The 21,208-nt window shown below is 54.0% G+C and overlaps 1 protein-coding gene across 1 annotated transcript; it reads left to right on the forward strand.

Annotated features, from left to right (window-relative positions):
* The first annotated feature begins 6,790 nt into the window (after positions 1–6,790).
* Positions 6,791–20,427, forward strand: COMT (catechol-O-methyltransferase). Its single transcript, XM_023763222.1, has 5 exons — positions 6,791–6,808; positions 14,157–14,436; positions 15,265–15,458; positions 15,803–15,934; positions 19,659–20,427. The coding sequence occupies exons 2-5, from the start codon at positions 14,157–14,159 to the stop codon at positions 19,857–19,859; spliced, it is 807 nt and encodes a 268-aa protein (XP_023618990.1). The 5' UTR covers positions 6,791–6,808; the 3' UTR covers positions 19,860–20,427.
* The last annotated feature ends 781 nt before the right edge of the window (positions 20,428–21,208 follow it).

Consider the following 21,208-nt stretch of genomic DNA (forward strand, 5'->3'; position numbering starts at 1 on the left):
GGGCCGGGGGGTCTCTGGACCGGAGTTGGGGATTCGGTTGGAGGGGTGGGGGGTTCGGACCCGGATGAAGGGGTCCGATCTTGGGGGGCGGGGGGCTCTGGGCAGGCGTTGGGGGAGGGGAACCAGACTTCACCGAGGGAGGGGAGCGCTGTGCTGCGGGGCAAGATCTGACTTGGGGACAGGGGTCCAGACTGGGGGGGTCCCACTTCCCGGGGGGATCCAGACTTCTGGGGGGATCCAGACTCCAGGGGGGGCGGGGGGGGGCGCTGCCCTGGTGACTGATTGCAGAGTCAGGTCCTGACTCACCCGGAAAGGGCCACCCTCGGCCTCGGAGCTGGATCGGAACCTCGGGAGCGGGATAGTGAGGGCCCAGGCCCAGAGGGGTTCGGGGTGTCCCCCGCAGGCTCTCTCTTAGAGGCCTTGGGGTACCCCAGGCCGTTCCCTTCACAGGAACCGGCTGCCCCACCAGGGAGGCCATGACAGTAGCCCAACCAAGACTCACGCCACCCCTTGAGAATGTAGAGAAAAGGGAAGTCGCCCCAGGCCTGACCTGCTAACTTTTGGGGTTTCCAGCCAGGGACGTCTGTGTCCTTTGCTGGGACTGAGCTGCCCTGAGTGCTATGGGGGGCTCAGAGGGGCAAGTCCTGTGAGGGGGGCCGTGTCACAGATGAACACAGCCAGACACTAGCTCAAGCGGTGAGGACGGATTTTATTCAGTAAATGCTGAGAGCAGGGGAAAGCGCTTGATATACTCAGAGGACCTGGATGTGTTTTATATATATATATTTTTATTGATTTTAGAGAGGAAGGGAAAGGGAGAAAGAGATAGAAACGTCAATGATGAGAGAGAATCAATGATCGGCTGCCTCCTGCACGCCCCACACTGGGGAACCCAGCTTTGACCACCTGGTTCCTAATTCAACACTCAACCACTGAGCCACACGGGTTGGGCAAAACTGGGTATTTTTAAAAGGGGGAATAAAATGGGGGGGGGATATCAGGGGGTGGGGGCTTGAGAGAGTCGGGAAAGTGAAAAATTACGAAAAGCAGAATGGGGGGTTGGTCCACGTGACGCTTACTGGAAAGGGGACCTGGCCCTTGTCGGGTCCACCTCAGGCCAGTCGGTAGGTAGTGTGTGGGTTTTTGACTTTGTGCAGGAAAAATGTGACGAGTCCAGATGAATTTTAGAGGACGCTGGTTAAAGTTGGGGACAGTGAAGCAAGAAAGGGCTGGGGAGACGAGCCTGGGCTCACTAAGAGGTCAGAGAAAAGGGGGCCTTGGGGTCAGGTTTAGGAGGTTTGCCGGGACGAATTGCCACTAACCATTGTTGCCCTGGTTGTAAGCCTTGTGGGGTCACTTAGAGTTTAGGAGATGCATCCCTGTGGAGAAAGGAGGGGAAGAAGGGACGAAGGCTTAGGTGTGCAAACACCCGCTGGGACCTGCCTTCTCAGGGGATTTAAAGTCTGGGCATTTAGGGGAGGTCTTAGGAGAGGGTCGCAATAGAATATTCATCCGCTTTATGCTGATGTACCAAAAGGAGATTTATGCTCTTAACCCAGTGGTTCTCAATCTTCCTAATGCCGTGACCCTTTAATACAGTTCTTCCTGTTGTGGTGACCCCCAACCATAAAATTATTTTCGCTGCTACTTCATATCTGTAATTTTGCTCCTGTTATGCATAGTCATGTAAATATCTGATATGCAGGATGTATTTTCATTGTTACAAATTGAACATAATTAAAGCATAGTGATGAATCACAAAAACAATATGTAATTATATACGTGTTTTCCGATGGTCTTAGGCGACCCCTGTGAAAGGGTCGTTCGACCCCCAAAGGGGTCGCGACCCACAGGTTGAGAACCGCTGTCTTAACCTCATCTATCCTTGGGTGTGGTGGGCAAATGGCACTAATTGGATTTCTGCTGTCTCCCCAAGTAAGGTATTTAAGCTATTTTCCCTCTGGTTGGGAAGAAGTGCAAACCATTGGCTCCTAAGTGCCCTTGGTTTAGGGGAGATAGGATTTGCTAGGTGTCTAGAAACTGCTTGGCATCTAGATTTTCTAGATGGCTGCAAACGGCAGTTGCACTAGCCGTCTCAGTTTCCCGCTGCTGCTTGTCCTGGCTTCCTAGCTTGCTAAGTGGCACTTGTGGAAGTTAAGTTCCTCCCCACCCTCACCCCCCACCACCCCCACACACACAGAGGCGGGGAGACAGGTGTGTCCTCGGTTATTGTCTGGAACAGGCAGGCACCTTAAGGGAGGGATGGGGTCATCCTGGGGATGGATGGATGCAGCCTTGAGCTGTTAGAAACTATGTTAGTATTTGTTCAAATCTGTATAGGCCAAGGTCGAGGCCTAGTTGAGACGAAGGCTCAGAGGAGCCAGGTAGGGTTTGGTCAAGGAGAGAGTCCTTATCAAGTCCTGTTCTCGTCGAAGGAAAGAAGAATTAAACAAAGTCCATGACCATTGCCTGTTTGGTCATCTTTTGTTCATTAAGGAACAGCTGAACCATCTGTTGGCACTTGGTAATAGAAGATATTTGCTGGATGGTGCAAGCTATGAGGCATGAAAAAACATGTTTTTATTTATTTTAGAGAAAGAGGAAGGGAGAGGGCGAGAAAGGGAGAGAAACATCATTGCAAGAAACATGTATCAGCTGCCTCCTGCACACCCCGTCCTGGAGACTGAGCCTACGACCTGGTGGGGAATTGAACTGGCGACCTTCTGGTACATGGGATGATGCTCAACCAACTGAGCCACACCAGGCCAGGGCGTGAGGAACATTGTTATGGAAACAGGAAGCAAAGCAGAGGAACTGACTGTAAACCCAGTTTGTGAGTCCTGCGGGCAGACAGTTGAGAAAAGTTTAGATTTGAGCTCTAAGGGTCTGTAGGTGGTGGAGTGAGGATGGCGGTCGCAACCCAATGGATTTCCGGTGTGTAGTTTGAAAGTTTGTGGTGATGGCCTCCTAGACATGAGTGTCACAGGCAAGGTTATGTCCTGGAGCAGAGCCTGGAAGATGCAGGAGTTCCCAGGGACTTTCCGAGTGGCCCATGCAACAGCCACTCCAATACAGGGGCTGCCCGTACATGATTTGTTGTGGTGATGAGTTCTTCGAAAAAAATTTTTAATGTATTTTTATTGATTTCAGAGAGAAGAAGGGAGAAAGAGAGAGAGAAACATCAATGATGAGAGAGAACCATTGATCGCCTGCCTCCAGCACGCTTGGGGATTGAGCCCACAACCGGGGCGTGTGTCCTGACCCGGAATCGAATCAGGACCTCCTGGTTCATGAGTCAGCCTTGACTACTGAGCCACACTGGCCTGGCTTTGAAATTTATTTCAAGTTGTGGGGCTCTTTCAGATCCTGAAGGAAAAGGGGCAGCTGCAACACAACCTGAGTCCCAGTAAGGGTCTGGGCAGTCAAGTTTTAGATGCTGAGTCAGGAAGAGAGAGTAAAATGGAAACATCAGTTTGGAGAATTGGAGCCAGATATTGAAGGAAACGAAAAATGATTTGGTAAGGGCTGACAATATGTGTAAGATGGCAGGATCCCATCTCCTTCCTCTGTAGATGATAAAATCTCGAAGACAGTGAACAGGAATGGTGTCTTCAGGGTGTGTTATTTTTCTCCTTTGAGAAATTTATCTCTACAGTCACTTCTTCCTTTTTGATCAAAGATAACCAGAGTTTAAAAAAAAAAAAAAAGATAACCAGAGTAATTATTCTTGTTTAAAATAATTCTGGTCTCATTAAATTTGGCCCAATTTATTTATATAAGAAACGTCCAAACCTGTAGAGAATTTTTATGAGTTTACTTGAGCCAAACTGCCAGTTGCCCGGAAGCAACTCTCAACGGCTTGAGAAAATGCTCCCGAGAAGGGCAGTTGGGTAGCTCAATTTGTACGTTAGAATAAAAGGAAGAGATGTAAGGAGGGTTACATGAAACCCATTAGTGATAGACTAAGGGGGCAGAGGAAGCAAAACAGGGGTGCGGGAAATCTCAGGGATTAGATATAAAGTAAACCGGAGCCCTGGCCAGAGTGACTCAGTAGGTTGGGGGTCGTCCCGTGCACCGGGAGGTTGGATTCCTGGTCAAGGGCACATGCCCAGGTTGCTGGCTCAATCCCCGGTAGGGGACGTGCAGGAGGCAGCCTATTGATGTTGCACTCTCACATTGATGTTTCTCTCCCTCTCTCTTCTCTCTCTCTCTCTCTCTCTCTCTCTCGAAAAATCAATAAACTATTTTTTAAAAAGTGAACCGGAGAGACACATATTTCCTTTACATGAGTGGTTACAGCACAGTCATAATTAACATTGACAGCACATAGCGATGGCGTGTGGGAAACAAGATAACAATGAGGGCTTCTGTGGTCTGGTGCTCTGGTGCCCGGAGGGGTCTGAAAAAGAAGATTACTCTGATATTTCAAAGGTATGTTACCTTAAAGGCAAAAAGCAAAACCAAAGTAGACAGGCTGGCTCAAGATAAAGACTGACCTTTGTCAAGGCAGCTACGGGCCTTGACTGCCCGCCAGGACTCACTTTTAGTTAGGACTGTTTGTGTTCAGACCATCCTGCGTGGCGACTTTTGGTCTCTGAGTCTGCAAGGCCCGCCATACAGGCCTCCCTTGAGCCTGTCAGGTTTAGTCCTGGACCACTTTTTCACCCACAAGTGCACCAAGGATGGTAATTGACCACATAGGCCTTTGTGGAACTTTTTATGGGAGTCTCAGATTAGATTTTTTTTAAAATATATTTTTATCGATTTCAGAGAGGAAGGGAGAGAGAGATAGAGATAGAAACATCCATGATGAGAGAGAATCATCGATCGGCTGCCTCCTGCACACCCCCTACTGGGGATCGAGCCCGCAACCCGAGTATGTGCCCTTGACTGGAATCGAACCCGGGACCCTCCAGTCCGCAGGGCAACACTCTATCCACTGATCCAAACCAGCTAGGACTCAGATTAGACTTTTAAAAGCCTCTCAAGGATAGGAAGCCAAGCCAAAAACTTACCATCACACTTCCCCTAGGGATTTGTGTGAGTTCTCAAGGTCTCCAAAATACCCTATGGTCCCTGGGCCAGCCAGGAAGTGACCTCCCTTGCTCACCAGAAGACTGGGAACCCTGTTTTTTTTGTTTGTTTGTTTTTGTTTTTTTAAATATATTTTATTGATTTTTTACAGAGAGGAAGGGAGAGAGATAGAGAGTTAGAAACATCGATGAGAGAGAAACATCGATCAGCTGCCTCCTGCACATCTCCCACTAGGGATGTGCCCACAACCCAGGTACATGCCCTTGACCGGAATCAAACCTGGGACCTTTCAGTCCGCAGGCCGACGCTCTATCCACTGAGCCAAACCGGTTTCGGCTGGGAACCCTGTTAAGCCAGGTACCAGACCGTTTTCTCAAGAGGGCTTTGTGAGGCACTGGCTCCATAAAGTCGACCATAGTTCCTTAAAACTGTCTGTCTGGTCATATCTGATTCTATACATCCTTTTCAAATGATATTCCTTGGTAATATAACCAATGTTTTTAATTATGTCCTGTCACAAAGAGGACAGATTCTTTTTTCTTTTTTTAAAAAAAAGAATATTTTATTGATTTTTGAAGTGAGGAAGGGAAAGCCCTAGCCGGTTTGGCTCAGTAGATAGAGCGTTGGCCTGCAGACTGAAAGGTCCCAGGTTCGATTCCGGTCAAGGGCTTGTACCTTGGTTGCGGGCACATCCCCAGTAGGAGGTGTGCAGGAGGCAGCTGATCGATGTTTCTCTCTCATCGATGTTTCTAACTCTCTATCTCTCTCCCTTTCTCTCTGTAAAAAATCAATAAAATATATTTTTTTAAAAAGAAAGAAAAAGAAAACGCCTGCCAAATAAACCTAATTAATTTAACATCTCTCTTTATAAGGGAAAGAACAAATCCTTTGAGATCTTCCAGGGACCCTCTGTAACATCCCACAGTCAGTTCGAGATCAAGAAGACTTCATTTAGAATTTGATTTTAGAAAGGGAAAGTTGTCCAAAAATGTCAAAAGGTTTGCACCTTTTTCTAAATAGGATCCCAGGTCAATGTGAAACAATACTTAGTTATCTAGTTAACCGAAGTGACAATAAAAGACTTCAAAAGTAAATATAAGAGCAAACAGCTGTAAAATAACCTTGGCTCTTTTTGTAAATAGCCAAGGTCATTGTGAAACAATAAGTATTGTGAAACAATACTTAGTTATCTAGTTAACCAGAGTGACAACAAAAGACTTCAAAAGTAAATATAAGAGCAAACAACTGTGAAATAACCTTGGCTCTTTTGACAGTGAGAAGACTGGGCTGTCCTTAGTAATGACAGGGCGTGAAGTGACAACATGAAGCCCAGAGGAGGCAAGGTTTCTGGAGAAAGGGTCAGCGCTGGCACAGGAGGAAGGAGGAGCAGAGGTGATGGAAGGAGCGGTCTTACAGGAGCCCTTTGCAGAGACCTGCAGTTTCCCAAGGAAGCCATTGAAGTTCCAAATTAGCCTTAGTAAAGTCATGCCAACCAGAAAGGGAGCGGGCAGAATTAGCACCGAGATGGATGTAGTCAGCCAGGGAGCAAGAAGGGGGTACAGTAGCTGAAAAGCAGCCATGGAGGGAGCAGGATCAACTAGAGACCAAGAGGCCTCCCCAGGAGCCAGGAGGGATTTCCTCCAGCCCCGAGGAACCTTCCAGAGGAAATCTGGCTTCTCACCCAGCTTTGGAGCGTATACTCAGAATCAGAACCAAAACCTGTCCTCACCACACACTTTAACCAACATTTGTCAGGAGTCGAAATCACCACAAGGTGCCAAAATGAACAGCAGAGGAGATAGGACATCTCTCTGGGTGCCGGAGGGCGTGAAAGGAGGAGTCACATTCAGTTTCCATAAGGGGACAGGGCTCAACCAGACACCTGCTGGGGTTTTGCTCACGGTGCCCGAGAGTTGCCAGAAAGCTTGCTCCCAGTTCCCCAGCAGAGCAGGCTCTTGGGCTCTGACATACAGGCTGGCCTGCGGGGCGGATGGCCAACCATCCCTCCCTGGCAGGCATATCCTGTCCCCACCACAGCATCCTGGCCAGCCCACCCGCTTTTGCCCCCAGATTGTCCCTTATATTCTGAGGTCGGACCTTCCTTCTGTCACTCCTGCAGCCAAAGGAATAAGTGACATCCTGCCCCTCCCACAGGCGTCCAGAACGAGTGGGAGGCAGAGACGGAGGAGGTGTCGGCAATGCGGGATCTTTGCAAAGGGGCCGAAGGCATTTCTAGTGATCTTTTACAGGTTTTTTAAATGAGCCTAGGAACCGGGTCATATAGTTAGTTCATCTTTTATTATTATTATTATTTCAGAGAGGAAGGGGAAGGGAGAGAGAAAGAAAAACATCGATGATGAGAGAGAATCATTGGTTGGCTGCCTCCTACATGCCCCAAACTGGGGATTGAGCCCGCAACCTGGCAGATGCCCTGACCAGGAGTCAAACCGTGACCTACTGGTGCATAGGTCGACGCTCAACCACTGAGCCATGCTGGCTGGGCAGTTCATCCTTTTAAAGAATTTTTAAGAGTCTCAGTAACATCCACTGGTGCTTATGTGCAATATATTTATGAAAAATGTTTCCATGTCCTTGATGGAAAGGTGAGTGTCATCTAGGATGTGCTAAGTGTGAAAATGAATACTGAGCAGCTGACAAAATGATAAACTGTCTGGCTACCAAGCACAAAGTACCCCCAACTCCAGCCTCAGGAGCCCGTGGGCCAAGAGGGGCATGCCTGTAGGGCGAGTGGAGCACCCCACATGCAGATGTTGTGGGGGGGGGGCGGGGAGCCTGGACATTGGTGAAGTTTAACTGCGTCAAGCTGGATGTGGCAAAACACTTTTGTCACAAAGGATTACGGAGTTAAATGTCCAGGGGTTGATGGCTCTGGGTGTCAGTGACCCATCTGCCTGCTCCCTGCCTCTGAGGTGTTGCAGGGAGAATGGGTTTATATAAGGAAAGTTTATTGGGGGGTGCGTGCTATTGTGGTTTTGGGAAAGGGCCTGGCCTGCCCCTCACCATGTCTGTGTTGTCTGACATGTACGCTGGATGCACATACTGGGCACGTTGAAAGGAAGCATGTGGGGAGGGGGGCGGGGGGCGGGGGGCAGATTCTGCTGGGACCGGAAGACCCCTTCTGCTGCCTCCAAGAGGGGAGATGAGCTGCACCCTGGAGGCAGGTGCCCCGCTAGGTGCATGCAGGCCTGCGGGAGTCTGGATCGTGGGCAGGCAGCGGGCGGCAGAGAGGCATTCCTGAGTGTCTGGGTCCCCCAGGGAGAGGGGAGCTTGGCTGCTCTTCTAAATCCTGCTTCCTAAGAGAATGGCATGTCCCTTCTCTTTTTGGGACAGGGAGTGCCAGAGGCAGGACTGCTTGCGTTACTGGTTTTCCACTGTTTTCTTTTTACTGCAGTAAAATATACGTAACCTAAGACTTACCATTTTAGCATTTCTAAGTGTATAACTCAGTGGCATTGTTGTATAACTATTGCCACTATTTCCAGAACTTTCTCAGCATTCCAAAAAGAAACTCTGGCCCTGGCGGGTTTGGCTCAGTGGATAGAGCGTCGGCCTGTGGACTGAAGGGTCCCAGGTTCGATTCCAGTCAAAGGGCACATCCTTCGGTTGCAGACTCGATCCCCAACCCTGGTTGGGGTTCATGTGGGAGGCAACCAATCAGTGTGTCTCTCTCACATTGATTCTTTCTCTCTGTGTGTCTCTTCCCCTCCCACTCTCTCTAAAAAAAAATAAAATAAAATAAATGGAAAAATATCCTTGGGTGAGGATTAACAACAACAACAAAAAACAAAAAGAAACTCTACCCATTCAGCAGTAATTCCACCTCCCTCCAGCCCCTGGCAACCGCTATTCTACTTTCTGTCTCTATGGATTTGCCTATTCTTTGTCATATAAGTGGAATCAGACAATATTTGTCCTTTTGTGTCTGACTTATTTCACTTAGCATAATGTCTTTTTTTTAAAAAATCCTCACCTGCGTTTATGCTGAGAGAGAGGGAGGGGAGGGGAGAGAGAGAGAGAGAGAGAGAGAGAGAGAGAGAGAGAGAGATTGGTTCCCTTCTGTATGTGCCCTGACCCAGGACTGAAGCCAAAACCTTGTGTGGTGTACGGGACAACACTCCAACCAACTGTGCCACTCTGGCTGGGCACATAATGTCATCAAGGCTCATCTATGGAGTAGCGTCTGTCAGTATTTCATTCATTTTAGTAACTAAATAATATTCCATTGTTTGGATAGACCACATTTTATTTTCCACTCACTCATCGATTGACGGACACTTGGGTTGTTTCTGTGCTTTGGCTATTGTGAATAATGCTGAGCTGTCTCCCGGGAGCAGACTGCCCTCACCTCCAGCTCTTTCCAAGGGCAGAGCAGCAGGCACTCAGGTCCCGGACCCAAAACAAGAGGAGCTCCCGTGTTTCCTAGTAATTTCCCCACAAAGGGCTCACGGGGCAAAATCCCAGGTCAGAACATCTTCGAGCTCTGGATGGCTTCCCCTGTGGTGTCTGTGAGATTTTATTTTTAACTAGAGGCCCGATGCACGAAATTCGTGCAAGAGTAGGCCTCCTTGCCCCTGGCTGCCGGCACCAGCTTCCCCTCTGGCACCTGGGACCCAGGCTGCCCTCGAAGTCCAGGCTTCGTCCAGAAGGAAGTCCGGTCTAATTAGCATATTACACTTTTATTATAGATGGCATGACTCTGTTTCACACTTCCGCCCTTTTGTTCTGCAAAGCTCTGGGTGGACCTGGACTGTTCTCTCCCAGGGCTGAGTGGGTGTGGCCTCGTCCAGGGCTGCTGGGCAACGCAGAGCAGGAAGGTTTAGAAACAGGGTGGCCCTGCAATCAGGGAAGGCTACTGGGGTTTCGGTGTTAGAAGAGGAAGTACCCATTGGGAGGCAGTGTGGCCAGTCACCAGTGCTCAGCCGGTGGCCGGCGGCAACGAGTCCCTCTAGGGTTGCTGGAGGACCCGGTGAGGTGAGCATGAAGCCCATTCCCCTAGGCACTGCATGGGGGAGGGGGATAGTACCTCAAGTGTCTCCCTGAGCCCCATGCCCCTGGCCCAAGGGGACCCTGGAAGAGCCAGTGGGAGGTGGGCATGACGGGCGATGAGGAAGCATGACAGCCCCTGCACAGCGGGGCCACTTCTGCCCTGTTTAGAGCTGCCCTGCCTGTCAGGCATGCCACCCGCTCCTTACAGGAAAGGGGAGGGGCTACAGGCCACCCCACAGGTGGGGCCCCTCTCTGCATCCTTCTGCAGAGTTATGGACAGACAGACCTGGAGATAGAGATTTAAAAGCCAGATTCTTACACAATTCGAGTATTAAGGGGATTGAAATGTATAGTTTATGATCCCAGAGTTTGCCAAGTGATTCACTATTTAAGCAGAATATTCCTTCTTAACTCAGATATTTCTAACATTTCCTAGGGTTTTTTAAATACAGAGAATAAAACAAAATGGCCCAGTATCTCACCACCCAAACACACTAGTCATAATAGTCACAATAAATAAAGCAGCACAGGTGTGGCTGGGAAGTACTAAGCATGCAGACAGGAGCTCGGTGAACAGTCCTGGGCATTCAGGTGGCGCAGGCCCCCACCATTGTTTCCTGGCCTCTGAGCCCTAGAAGAGAGACACTGTCCTTACCCACCACGCCCTCTCCCTATGTGATCCCCTCACCTGCGCGGTGTGTCCTGTCCCATGGGGCCTGGGAACTTCCACAGAAACCAGCCTGATTCACAGTCTGTCAGGCTGTGAGGCCCAGGGTCACCCCAATCTGCTGCCAAGACCTGCTCCTGTTTCCCGTGTCCGCTCGGGGCTCCTGGCCTCCTCCTGTGAGCTTCGTATTTGCTGCCTTAACTCATCTTCTTCTCCCTGATGGGTAGGTGCTCTTTGTAACTAGCCCTTGGTCTTATATGTCACTTCTAAATTGAAAATCGCTCTCCTGGGAAATAGGCCTGGAGCAGAGTGGTTCATTCATTTCTCCTGCTTTTCATACGGCACGGGTGCACGTGCCCTCATAACCCGGCGGGCCGGCGAGGACCAGAGGGACTGTCCCTTCTCTCCTGGGCTGTCCCTGCCTCTCTGAAGCCTTCCGTGCTCTTTCCCCCGAGGAGGGAAGGTAGAGAGCCAGTCTGGCTTCCAGGGTGGGCCCAGATAGCTGGACCCTGGCCATTTTCAAGTTACAGTTTCCATTGGTGATTATCTCAAGGCAAAAGAACTCCCCAGCCCTGGCCGGTTTGGCTCAGTGGATAGAGCATCAACCTGCGGACTGAAGGGTCCCGGGTTCGATTCCAGTCAAGGGCACGTGCCCAGGTTGCGTGTGGATCCCCAGTGGGGGTTGTGCTGGGAAATCTGCCCTGAAGGTCGGGGTGGTGCTGGGAGCAGGGGTGTGGAGCGAGGATTCGGGCCCATTGGTTGCGCAGACTTGGACCTGCTGAGCACGTGTCCGCTCAGCCTTGTGTAAATAGGCCACGTGGCCTGAGAGAACCTAGAGACCTGGTGTCCGCACTGCCCCGGGCGGAGTCTCGGCTGTCACGTTCATTCTCCGCTGTCCCGCAGCCCCCTCTTCCTCGTGGTCCAGGGCGCTGGGGTTTGGAGCCGTCAGCTGTTCTTGAGGGGGTCTCCCCTCCCAGACCCTCAGCCTGCCTGCTCGCCGGGGTGTGCCTTTCCGAGTGGGAGCCAGGATTCCAAGGGCCTTTCCTGTGAGTGACCACCCCCTGGTGGAAGCTTCCCATAATCCTCTTTCTTTCGTCCTTTAACGTTGTAAGGTCTCCAGCCTGAAATCCGAGCACGCACCCTGAACACTTTGAAATCTCGGGGCTAACCCAGCCTTGCCCTGTCTCCAGGGGCCCTGGCCCAGCTCTGTGTGGCTGGCTCCTGACCTACTTACCTGAGGGGTGGCAAGCCAGGGCAGGCCATCAGGCACTTGTAGCAGCGGATACAGCTGGCACATCTCGCTGGGGTGCAGGTGGCAGGGCTGGCCTTCCTTGTCCAGAGATAGCCTCGAGCCCTGGCCTGTGTGGCTCAGTTGGTTGGGCGTCCCATGCACCGAAAGATTGCCAGTTCGATTCCTGGTCAGGCCACATGCCTGGGTTGCTGGCTCAGTCCATGGCAGGAGACATGCAGGAGGCAGCCTATTGATGTTTCACTCTCACATCAATGTTTCTCTCGCTCTCTCTTTCCCTTTTTCTTAATAAAAAAATCTTCAAAAGGAAAAAAAAAAAAAAAGGAGATAGACTTGCCCCCTGTGCCTGGCCTGAGGACTGCCTATGTCCTTATTTGGAAACTCAAAGAACTACCTGAGATCCCAGACTATTCTGAGTGGGCAGAACAGGACCTCCCCTGTGCCAGCTGTGCCCCCCTTAGGGCAGTGGCTGGTCCCAGGCTGTCTGGGAAAGTGCCCAGAGAGGAGGACTGTGACCAGTAGGCCCTCAGGCAGGACTGTCAGACACACACCTGAGCAGTCTGCCTGAGGATTCGGCCTTAGCCGGAAGCACTTTGCAGTGGGATTGGGCCTATGCTCCCCTGGCACTGGGGCACTTGGTTGACCTCTTGAACCTTGGGCCCCCACCAGCACAAGGGGGACAATGGTAGTGTTGTAGGCGGGCAGTGGGAAGGCAGGAACGGCAGCTGGTGTTAGACCGGTGGGGTCAGACCAAACCTGGGTTCAGCAACCTCAGTACTTGGGTTCTGGCTAGGAAAGAATTCAGAGCAAGACCCCAAGTGTAAGAGAACATTTGTTTGGCAAATCACAGGGGTAGAAGTCATTCCTAGAAGAAATGGGCTTAGGAAGCGAGTTATGGAGATAAAGGAAGGGCCCTTGGAGCTTGGGAGTGAGGAGCTAATGGGAAAGTGCCTGGGGCAGGGAGTGGGGGAGGAGGGAACAGGGTTACTCCTGGGAGGGAGAGCTCACTGTGTCCTCCATCCTAAGGGTTTTAAGGGCTGCAATTTTAGGGGAGATCCCAGGAGAAGATCTTAATACAGTGGTTCTCAACCTTGGCTGTGTTAGGTCGGAGAGAGCCCAGGATCGGACACATGCAGACATGTGATGAGACAATGGCCTCCCCCTGGAATTTCTCACAGATCAACGTGCCAGACACAAATACCGGCTTCTTCTCCCTGAATCCACATACCCCCACACAGATACTGACTCATTCCTGAATACCTTGCTGACCCCCCTGCAGCTGAAGCTTCCTCAACTGAATACCTCAGCTCATGTCCCCGCCCCTCACCCAACCGCAGAATAAAAAAAGCGCCTCCCTCCATGTTGGCGTGAATCCACGTGTCCTGTCTTTGGGGGTACGTGGGTCTCCCGGGGACGCAGAAATAAACCTTTTCCTTTCCTTTCTTTTCTGATTCACTGGACTCTCTATTTCTTGCGCCGCCTCCTGAGCCACCTAACCTAACAGGCTGCACATGAGAATCACCTGGGAATCTTTTTAAAATCCTGATTTCTGGGCCTCATCCTCCGGAAATTCTGTTTCTTTGTTATGGGGTGGGGCCACAACATTAGTAACAAAGAAACAGAATTTCCGGAGGATGAGGCCCAGAAATCAGGATTTTAAAAAGATTCCAGGTGATTCTCATGTGCAGCCAAGGTTGAGAACCACTGTCTTAATAGAATATTCAGTAGCTTTCCAGGGTGTCCACTCAGTGGTCTCCACTGATGGATTGGCCGGCATCAGGGCAGGGCGTCATTATTCCCTGCAGCTGGTCGTGAGGTCAGGCATGGCTGGTTCTGTTGCTTCTCTGGGCCTGGAGCTGAAATACAACTGAGGCCTGGATGTTAGCTCTAGGGAGGAAAGGTCCGGGGGTCCAAACCTCATGACCAGGGTCTGCTAGGGGACAAAAGGTCACCCTGGGGGCGAGGCCCCACCCTACAATCGATTGTCCCTTGTTCTGCTCATGTCTAACTGCCTACAACAGTAGCACCAACAAAGTGGGAGAGCCAGGAGGGCGGGTCTGCACTAACCTGGGGGAACTCGAGCCCCCAGCTGGCTTCAGGACTGCCTGGCCGGCCACAAAGCACTGAAGCTGGCCACCTCCCCTTGACTCCCTCCTCCTTCTTTCTCCTCCTCCCCGACCCACCCCTGCCCTGTGTCAGATGCTGGAGACTCCGCCCCTGCTGTTGGTGGCCTTCTTATTGTGCCTGTCACTGCTGGGGCTGCTGTTCTTCCTGCGACGCAGTGGCTTGCTTTTCATCTGCTGGAACGAGTTCGTCTTGCAGCCCATCTACAGCCTGCTCATGGGTGACAGCAAGGAGCAGCGCATCCTGCGCCACGTGCTGCAGCATGCGGTGGCCGGGGACCCGGAGAGCGTGCTGGAGGCCATCGACACCTACTGCTCACAGAAGGAGTGGGCCATGAACGTGGGCGACAAGAAAGGTGGGTGGCCTGGCCAGCAGGTAGTGAATATAGGAAGGGGGACCCCAGGCCAGGCAGCACAGCCCATACAGGAGGGGCCTACTATCACCCCATTTCTGCGTGTTGGGGTGGGTGCTCATCTGGAGCCCTGGGGGCCCCAGCCGTCTGTCCAGCCAGGGGTCAAGGCTGTGCAGAGACCCTAACACCCACATCACTGTCCCCGTGGAGAGGGAGGGACATTTGATAAACCACTCAGGAGGCCACTGTGTGGGGTCCTCTCCTTGCCACAGACCAACAGTCAGTATTAGAGGGGACAGCAGTGGCTCCATGCAGGCCTTGTATTCACTTGCCATCCCTCAGTGGGTTCCTGGGTATCCCTGCCAGGCATGAGGGTGCACAGAGCTCCTTGGACTCTGCCCAGCCCAGGCACTGGCTGCCTCCTGACCTTTGACTCCAGCGTGGGGCACAGGAGTGTGCTGTGTTGCACGCCCTGAAGTCCAGCCCTGAGGACAAATGTGACAGCTACTGTCTGGCTCCAGGGAGCTAGGAAGGCCCTGAGCGAGGCCCCTGGTGGTGGGGGGGCGGGGGCCGGGGAGGTTTCCACAGAGGGCAGCTCTGGGTTAGGGCCAGTACAGTCAGCCAGGGAACATGGAAAGAGAAGGGCCAGTGTGTGGAAAGGCAGAGGCCTAAGGTACCATGGGAGCTTGGGGGGTCTGTACAGTGGGATGGGGCCTTGCGGGGGGGGGCTGGGGCCAGGCACTGGGAGAGCCTGTCGCTTGGTCAGAAGGAACCGACCAGGACTGGGAGTGGGTTTCTCCTGCCTGCACTCACCCCTGTCCACCCCTGAAGGCCAGATCGTGGACGCAGTGGTGCGGGAGCAGCGCCCCTCCGTGTTGCTGGAGCTGGGGGCTTACTGCGGCTACTCGGCCGTTCGGATGGGCCGCCTGCTGGCACCCGACGCCCGCCTGCTCACCATCGAGCTCAATCCTGACTACGCTGCCATCACCCAGCAGATGCTGGACTTCGCCGGCCTGCAGGACAGGGTGCGACACCTCCCCCGGTGACAGATGTGGACACTGGCGGGCCAGGTGTGGGTGGATGGGAGGGGGAGGCCTGGGGCCTGCCCTGCATGGTTCCAGACCACATTTATCCCGCTGCAGCCAGGCCTCAGGGCCTCCTGGGCCAGGTTTCCCGGGCCTCCGGCAGCTCCGTGAGGGCGCCTTACTGCCCATTCCTCAGAGCAGGAAACCTCCGCAGAGGGAGGGGCAGAGTGGAGACTTGTGTCCCCAGAACCGCAGAGAAACTGTCGGTGGGCTTGCCTGGGAGTCCAGGTGGGGCGGGCTCTTTGACCCCCGTGGGCACAGGCACTGATGGAGCGCTGTTGCAGGTAACCGTGATCCTGGGGGCATCCCAGGACGTCATCCCCCAGCTGAAGAAGAAATATGACGTGGACACGCTGGATATGGTCTTCCTGGACCACTGGAAGGACCGGTACCTGCCGGACACGCTCCTCCTGGAGGTGAGCTGTGCCGCCGCCCGGTCGGGATGCGCTGGCTGCCGGCACGGGCTACTGCCTGGTGGGCCTCAGCCTCTGAAGAGCCAAGTGCTCCAGCGAAGCCCTGCCAAGGGGGGGCCTGGGGGCCACAGGTGGCTCCTACTGGCCGCCGAGGGTTGGGGAGCTCAGAGGACTGCAGGAGGCCTGGGGCAGGACAGAGACCAGGAAAGGGTTCTGGCAGCCTGTGCCAGGGCAGCAGGTGGGGAGCTCATGGACCAGATGGTCTGATCCAAAGGGCACAGGGCAGAGGAGGCAGGAGGGAAGCAGCCTGGCGGCCGTGCTGGCTCTCCCAGCTGGACGGTGCTGGTCAGGGAACTCAGTGTCTCCTGCCCTTCTTCCTGGGGCTCCTTGCTTTGCACCCCCCATGCCTCCACCGCCAGACTGTCCCAGCCCTCAGTGCCAGCTGCTCAGCCCACACAAAGTGGTGACCAGTGGGCTGCCTTGTCAGGGGGCTGGAGCTTGGGGCCTGTAATGAGTTGACACTGGCGCTTAATATTGATGCCCACTGCGCTGGCCTCCTGGGCGGTCAAGAGGACTCTTAGAAGCACCTTAGAAGCACTCTGTACCACCCCAGCCTCCCTGCCCGAGGGCCAGCCTGGCGCTGTCCCATGTTATCTGTCCCGTGCTCACCCACCTCAGCTCCCCCACGGGGTGGACACTCTGCCCAGTGCAGGGGCTGGGAGCACAGGAGCCACGGCTGAAGACTGGGCAGCACCTGGAACCCAGTGGTTCTGGTGGGTGTGAAAGGGCACGGAATGTTCCAGGTATGGGTCGACTTGGGGCAGAGGGCCAGAGCTGTGTGTGGAGGGCCTCACATGCCACATGGGCGGGGGCACAAGAGCTCCTAGCACATGAGGGTGAGGTTAGTGTCCAGGAAAGATCCCTGTTGGGCATGTAGAGAGTGGGGAGGGGTGGCTGTGAGGAGGGGGTGCAGATGCCTGAACCTCAGGGAGGCAGTGAGTGCTGGTGGTGGGAAGGGAGGGGACCCTGGACTAGAAGTTGGACGGGTCCTGTGTTGGCTAAGACATGCGGACAATGAGGAGATGACGAGGAGACGTGGGGGTGGTGGGGGGAGAGGGCAGCTGAAGGGAGCATGCCTGAGCCTGGGGAGGTCCACCAGGCAGAGGGGCGTGAGCCTGGAAATCAGGTATTAAGGGCAGAAACCAGGTGGCCAGCCCAGCGGGGCCTGTGTCACAGGGCGTGGGGAGGATTTCAGCAGCCTGAGTGTGGTGATAAATACAGGGCCTGCATTTACCGAAGAGCAGCAAATACTGCCATTCAGTAACTAGGAGACTGATGGTTTTCTCAGTGCTCCTCGTTCAAGGCTGGTAATTCTCTCAAAAGAGAAGCCACGAATGGGACCAGCTGTACTTTTCCAGCGTGTCTGCCGCCCCACACCTGTGGCTCTGCAGGCCCCTGACTGGTGCGGGGCAGGGCCAGCTGCCCCTCCCCTCCGCTGGGAATAAGGGGCCAGGGGTGCCTGTTCAAAGTTGGAGGCCACTTTGGTATATTAGGACGATGCTCTAACCAACTGAGCTACCTGGCCAGGGCTTTGGAGGCCACTTTGAAGAGGCCTCAGCCACTTGGCACCTGGGTGTCTCCACGGGGCCTCTTAAGGTGGCTTCCCCCAAAGCCGGAGGTGAGAGAGCAAGAGACAGACAGACAGACAGACAGAGGAGGGGCTGGGTGCCCAGTGTGACCTCGTCTGCGAAGCCACGCCCTGTGGCTTCTGCCTTCTCTTTGTTAGAAGCCAGTCACTGAGCCCAGCCCACACCCACCCCTTGAAGGTCTGTGAACTGTGGACACAGTTTAAGTCACCTGGCACCCTGTGCTCACACCATTTCCTCCCAGGCAGCTGGCACAACCGGCTTGCTCAGCCTCTGAGCTTCTGGCCAGAAGTCTCCAGGGGTCTGTGTCCTGTCGGAGGCTGGCGTCTGGGAGGAGGCAGTGCAGGCACCGTGTCTTCCCCCTCATGACCAGCTTTCTCAGGGTTGGCTGGGCCCCAGCAACCTCCACAGGTGGCCAAGTTTCCTCCCTTCCGCTCCCCCTCTCCCGGTTAACGGGGTGGTTTTCAGTGCCAGTGGTGCCCTGAGTCCTTCAGCGGGACCCTTCGAGGCTGGAGCCCCTGCTCCCAGCTCACTTTGTGCCCTTCCTGCCCTTCTGGGGCCTGGGCCAGGGGCGCCTCCTCCTGGGTGCTCTTTTTTCGGTCTTTTTAGGCAATGTTGCTAAAAGTTCTGTTCCTTCTCTTTTTTAAGAGAAAACACTCTATGATTCATAATGATACATTCTGTTCAAATTCTGTCTCGTGGGTCGCCCCAGCCTCGTGACCTCACACTTGCGTGTTTTCCGGAGCTCTGGCTGGAGGGCCCTCGGCTTCCCCCACAGCCCACAGGCTGGAGGTAACCGCAGCCACCACCAGGAGGGCTGGGACCCCAGTCAGACTCCGCCCTAGGGCACAGCCCTGGAGGGGTGCAGCCTTAGTCCGATTTTCAGTCACTTGGAGATGCCCCACGTGTGTGGTCCTGTGGGCAGTTTCAGACACACCTGGGGTCACTTGTTTTCCGTGTTTGGATTGCTTTTATTTTTTAAACTGTTATGATTATGTAAAAAAGTTCTGTGCTTCCAAAGTCAAATCCAGGAGACAAGGCAACCCTTACCCTAGTCCACCTGTCCCCCAAGGTAAACATTCCCCCTTTGGGCTTCCCATTCTATTGTTTCCTGTAATCGAAGCAGCCCCTCCCTCAGCTCAGAGGGCTGTGAGCGCTGGAGGACCTAGGCTGTGTCCAGCTGCCCCTCCTTCCTTCTGCAGAACCAGCTGGTTTGAAATGAATAAAACTAAAAAAAAAAAAAGACCGTACCCTTTTATGTAATGATGTTTACTTTGAATTTATATTAGTTCACACAAACACTCCATCCATGCTTTTGTTCCGGCCCTCCGGTCCAGTTTAAGAACCCATTGTGGCCCTCGAGTCAAAAAGTTTGCCCACCCCTGACCTAGGCTGTGTCCAGCTGCTCCTCCTTCCTTCTGCAGAGCGAGGCCCGGCAGGCCAGCTGGCTGCCCAGGGCCCGGTGGCTGATGGAATGGGGCATGTCCAATGCTGGGGCTTGGGGATGTCCAAAGCGAATCCCTGAGGGGCAGGCTTGTGGGTGGGGAGATGTGCCTCTCCCCTGCCCCCCTAGCACTGCAGGGGCATCCTGGTCAGGCCAGCTTGCACCTCCAGGGACCACCCCAAGAGCCACACACAGGGGCACCAGGCATTTTTCCCACCTGGAGAAGCTGCATTTTCTTGGCACTGGGTGACGAGGGACCCACTGGCTTTAGCACTGTGACCCGAATCCCCGCCCCATCATCACCTCCCGTCATCTTGCTAGCATTTAGCGAGCTCCTGTTGTGTACTGCACACAGTTCCAGGGGCCAAGGATGCAGGCGTGAACAGAGGAAAAGATCCTCAGAGCTGATGTGCTAGAGTTGGGACCTGCACTCAGCACAGCCCTTTCGTGCAGGGGACATGCTGGGGAGGAGGGCTGCAGAGGGACTCTGTGACCCCAGGAGGTGAGGGTGGTCACCCAGCGGTCAGGCCAGCATATGGAGCCTCCACCTGGTCAGGGGCACCTGTCCTGCTGGTTTGGAGCAAACTTGATGGGCACCCCTGACCTTCACCCCCTCCAACTGTCTTGCCCCCTGCAGGAGTGCGGCCTGTTACGCAAGGGGACGGTGTTGCTGGCCGACAACGTCATCTGCCCAGGAACGCCGGAGTTTCTGGCGCACGTGCGTGGGAGCAGCCGCTTTGACTGCACACACTTCTCCTCCTTCCTGGAGTACTCCCAGGCCGTGGATGGCCTGGAGAAGGCCGTCTACATGGGCCCGGACAGCCCCGCACGGCCTTAACCGCCTCCCCGGCTCTGGGGCACTCGCCAGGCCTGGTTAGGAAGGTCACGATGGGCATGCCGCCGCCAACCCTGCTTCTGCAGTTCTGGGGTCTGTCCTCAGTGCCACACACTGGAGGCTCTGCACATGGCTCCAGGCTGTCAAACACCAACCCACCCAGAGCAACCCGCTCACCATGCACAATCCCTGACATCAGTCTGGAAAGTTATCTCCGAATACCAAGTCAGGGTTAGGTGGTGCCCACGGCTCACTCACCCCACCAGCATGCCAGTAGGGTTTCTTACACGGACAGGCCCTGACCCAGCAAAGGGGAAAGTTGGGAACATCTGGAAACTTGGGCTATGCACTCACAGTCTGTCCTCGAGCTTGGCAGTCACCAGGTGGCAGCAATGCCTCAGTGCTGGCACTGTGACCAACAACACATCGCACTTCTGATTCCTTTTTCTCTTCTCCTTTTTAAGAAGGAAATGCAACTTTACTAAAACGGGCTGACTTTTAACAATTTTATATATTGATATCATGACTAAAAGATACTAAAATGGTAATTAAAGATCTAAATATTTCGATATAAGAGGTCAACTTTGTGTTTTTTCAACCACCGCGCTGTTCTTTCCTTCCCCTGGCGCCCTCCGTGTTGGCACCAAACACACAGCGCTCCCCTTGACTGGATGCCAATGTTGCCCATGCGCCCAGGGGCTCCCAGCACTGCTCCTCCAGTGGCCAGGCCAGGAGCCTGTCACAGCCCCACCTGGACAGCTGCAGGCTGGGCTCAGCCCCAGCTGGAGGCTGTGTCACCTGGGAAACCAGAACAGGGCAGCTGGCCACCCTTCATCTCTGGCCAAGCAGGTGTTGGGGAATGGAGGCCCCAGCCTGCAGCAGAGCCAGGCATGGCCTCCAGCACCGGGTCCCTCGGGCCCCCGGTGGCACTAAGTGGAGGCACCTCCCCAGGCCCACTCAGCCTTGTGTATGGAAGAGACAACAAGCTCAGACCGGGCTGCACAGCTGGTGAGTAATGAGGTAGAGTTGATCTGTAGCCACTAAACCCACAGCTGCCTCCAGCCCCGGCCCTGTCCCTCCAATCCCAACCCCCAGACGGCTTGGACCTCTGGTCAACTCAGGGGAGCACCCTGTCCTGGATGAGCCCCTCTGCCCAGGACACCACGCTGGGGCTCAGGGCCTAGCCAACCACCCAGGAGCAAGCCCACCCCTCTCTGTATGTAGCAAGGGGATCGCAGCGAGTCTGGGAGAATGTGTGTGGGAACCACCCAGGGGCCTGAGAGCTGAGATCCCTCTGGACCCCTGGCCCCCCACCCCACAACTCCCACTCGCAAACAGGAGCAATCAGCTTG

This window comes from Myotis lucifugus, unplaced genomic scaffold (assembly GCF_000147115.1).
Source record: "Myotis lucifugus unplaced genomic scaffold, Myoluc2.0 scaffold_276, whole genome shotgun sequence".
Taxonomy (NCBI): domain Eukaryota; kingdom Metazoa; phylum Chordata; class Mammalia; order Chiroptera; family Vespertilionidae; genus Myotis; species Myotis lucifugus.

Excerpts from the sequence above, each read along its gene's own strand:
- COMT (XM_023763222.1), top strand. The coding sequence starts at position 14,157 with ATGCTGGAGACTCCGCCCCTGCTGTTGGTGGCCTTCTTATTGTGCCTG. Across the intron at positions 15,459-15,802 it reads TCGCCGGCCTGCAGGACAGG|GTAACCGTGATCCTGGGGGC; the intron begins GTGCGACACCTC and ends GCGCTGTTGCAG. Across the intron at positions 15,935-19,658 it reads CGGACACGCTCCTCCTGGAG|GAGTGCGGCCTGTTACGCAA; the intron begins GTGAGCTGTGCC and ends TGCCCCCTGCAG.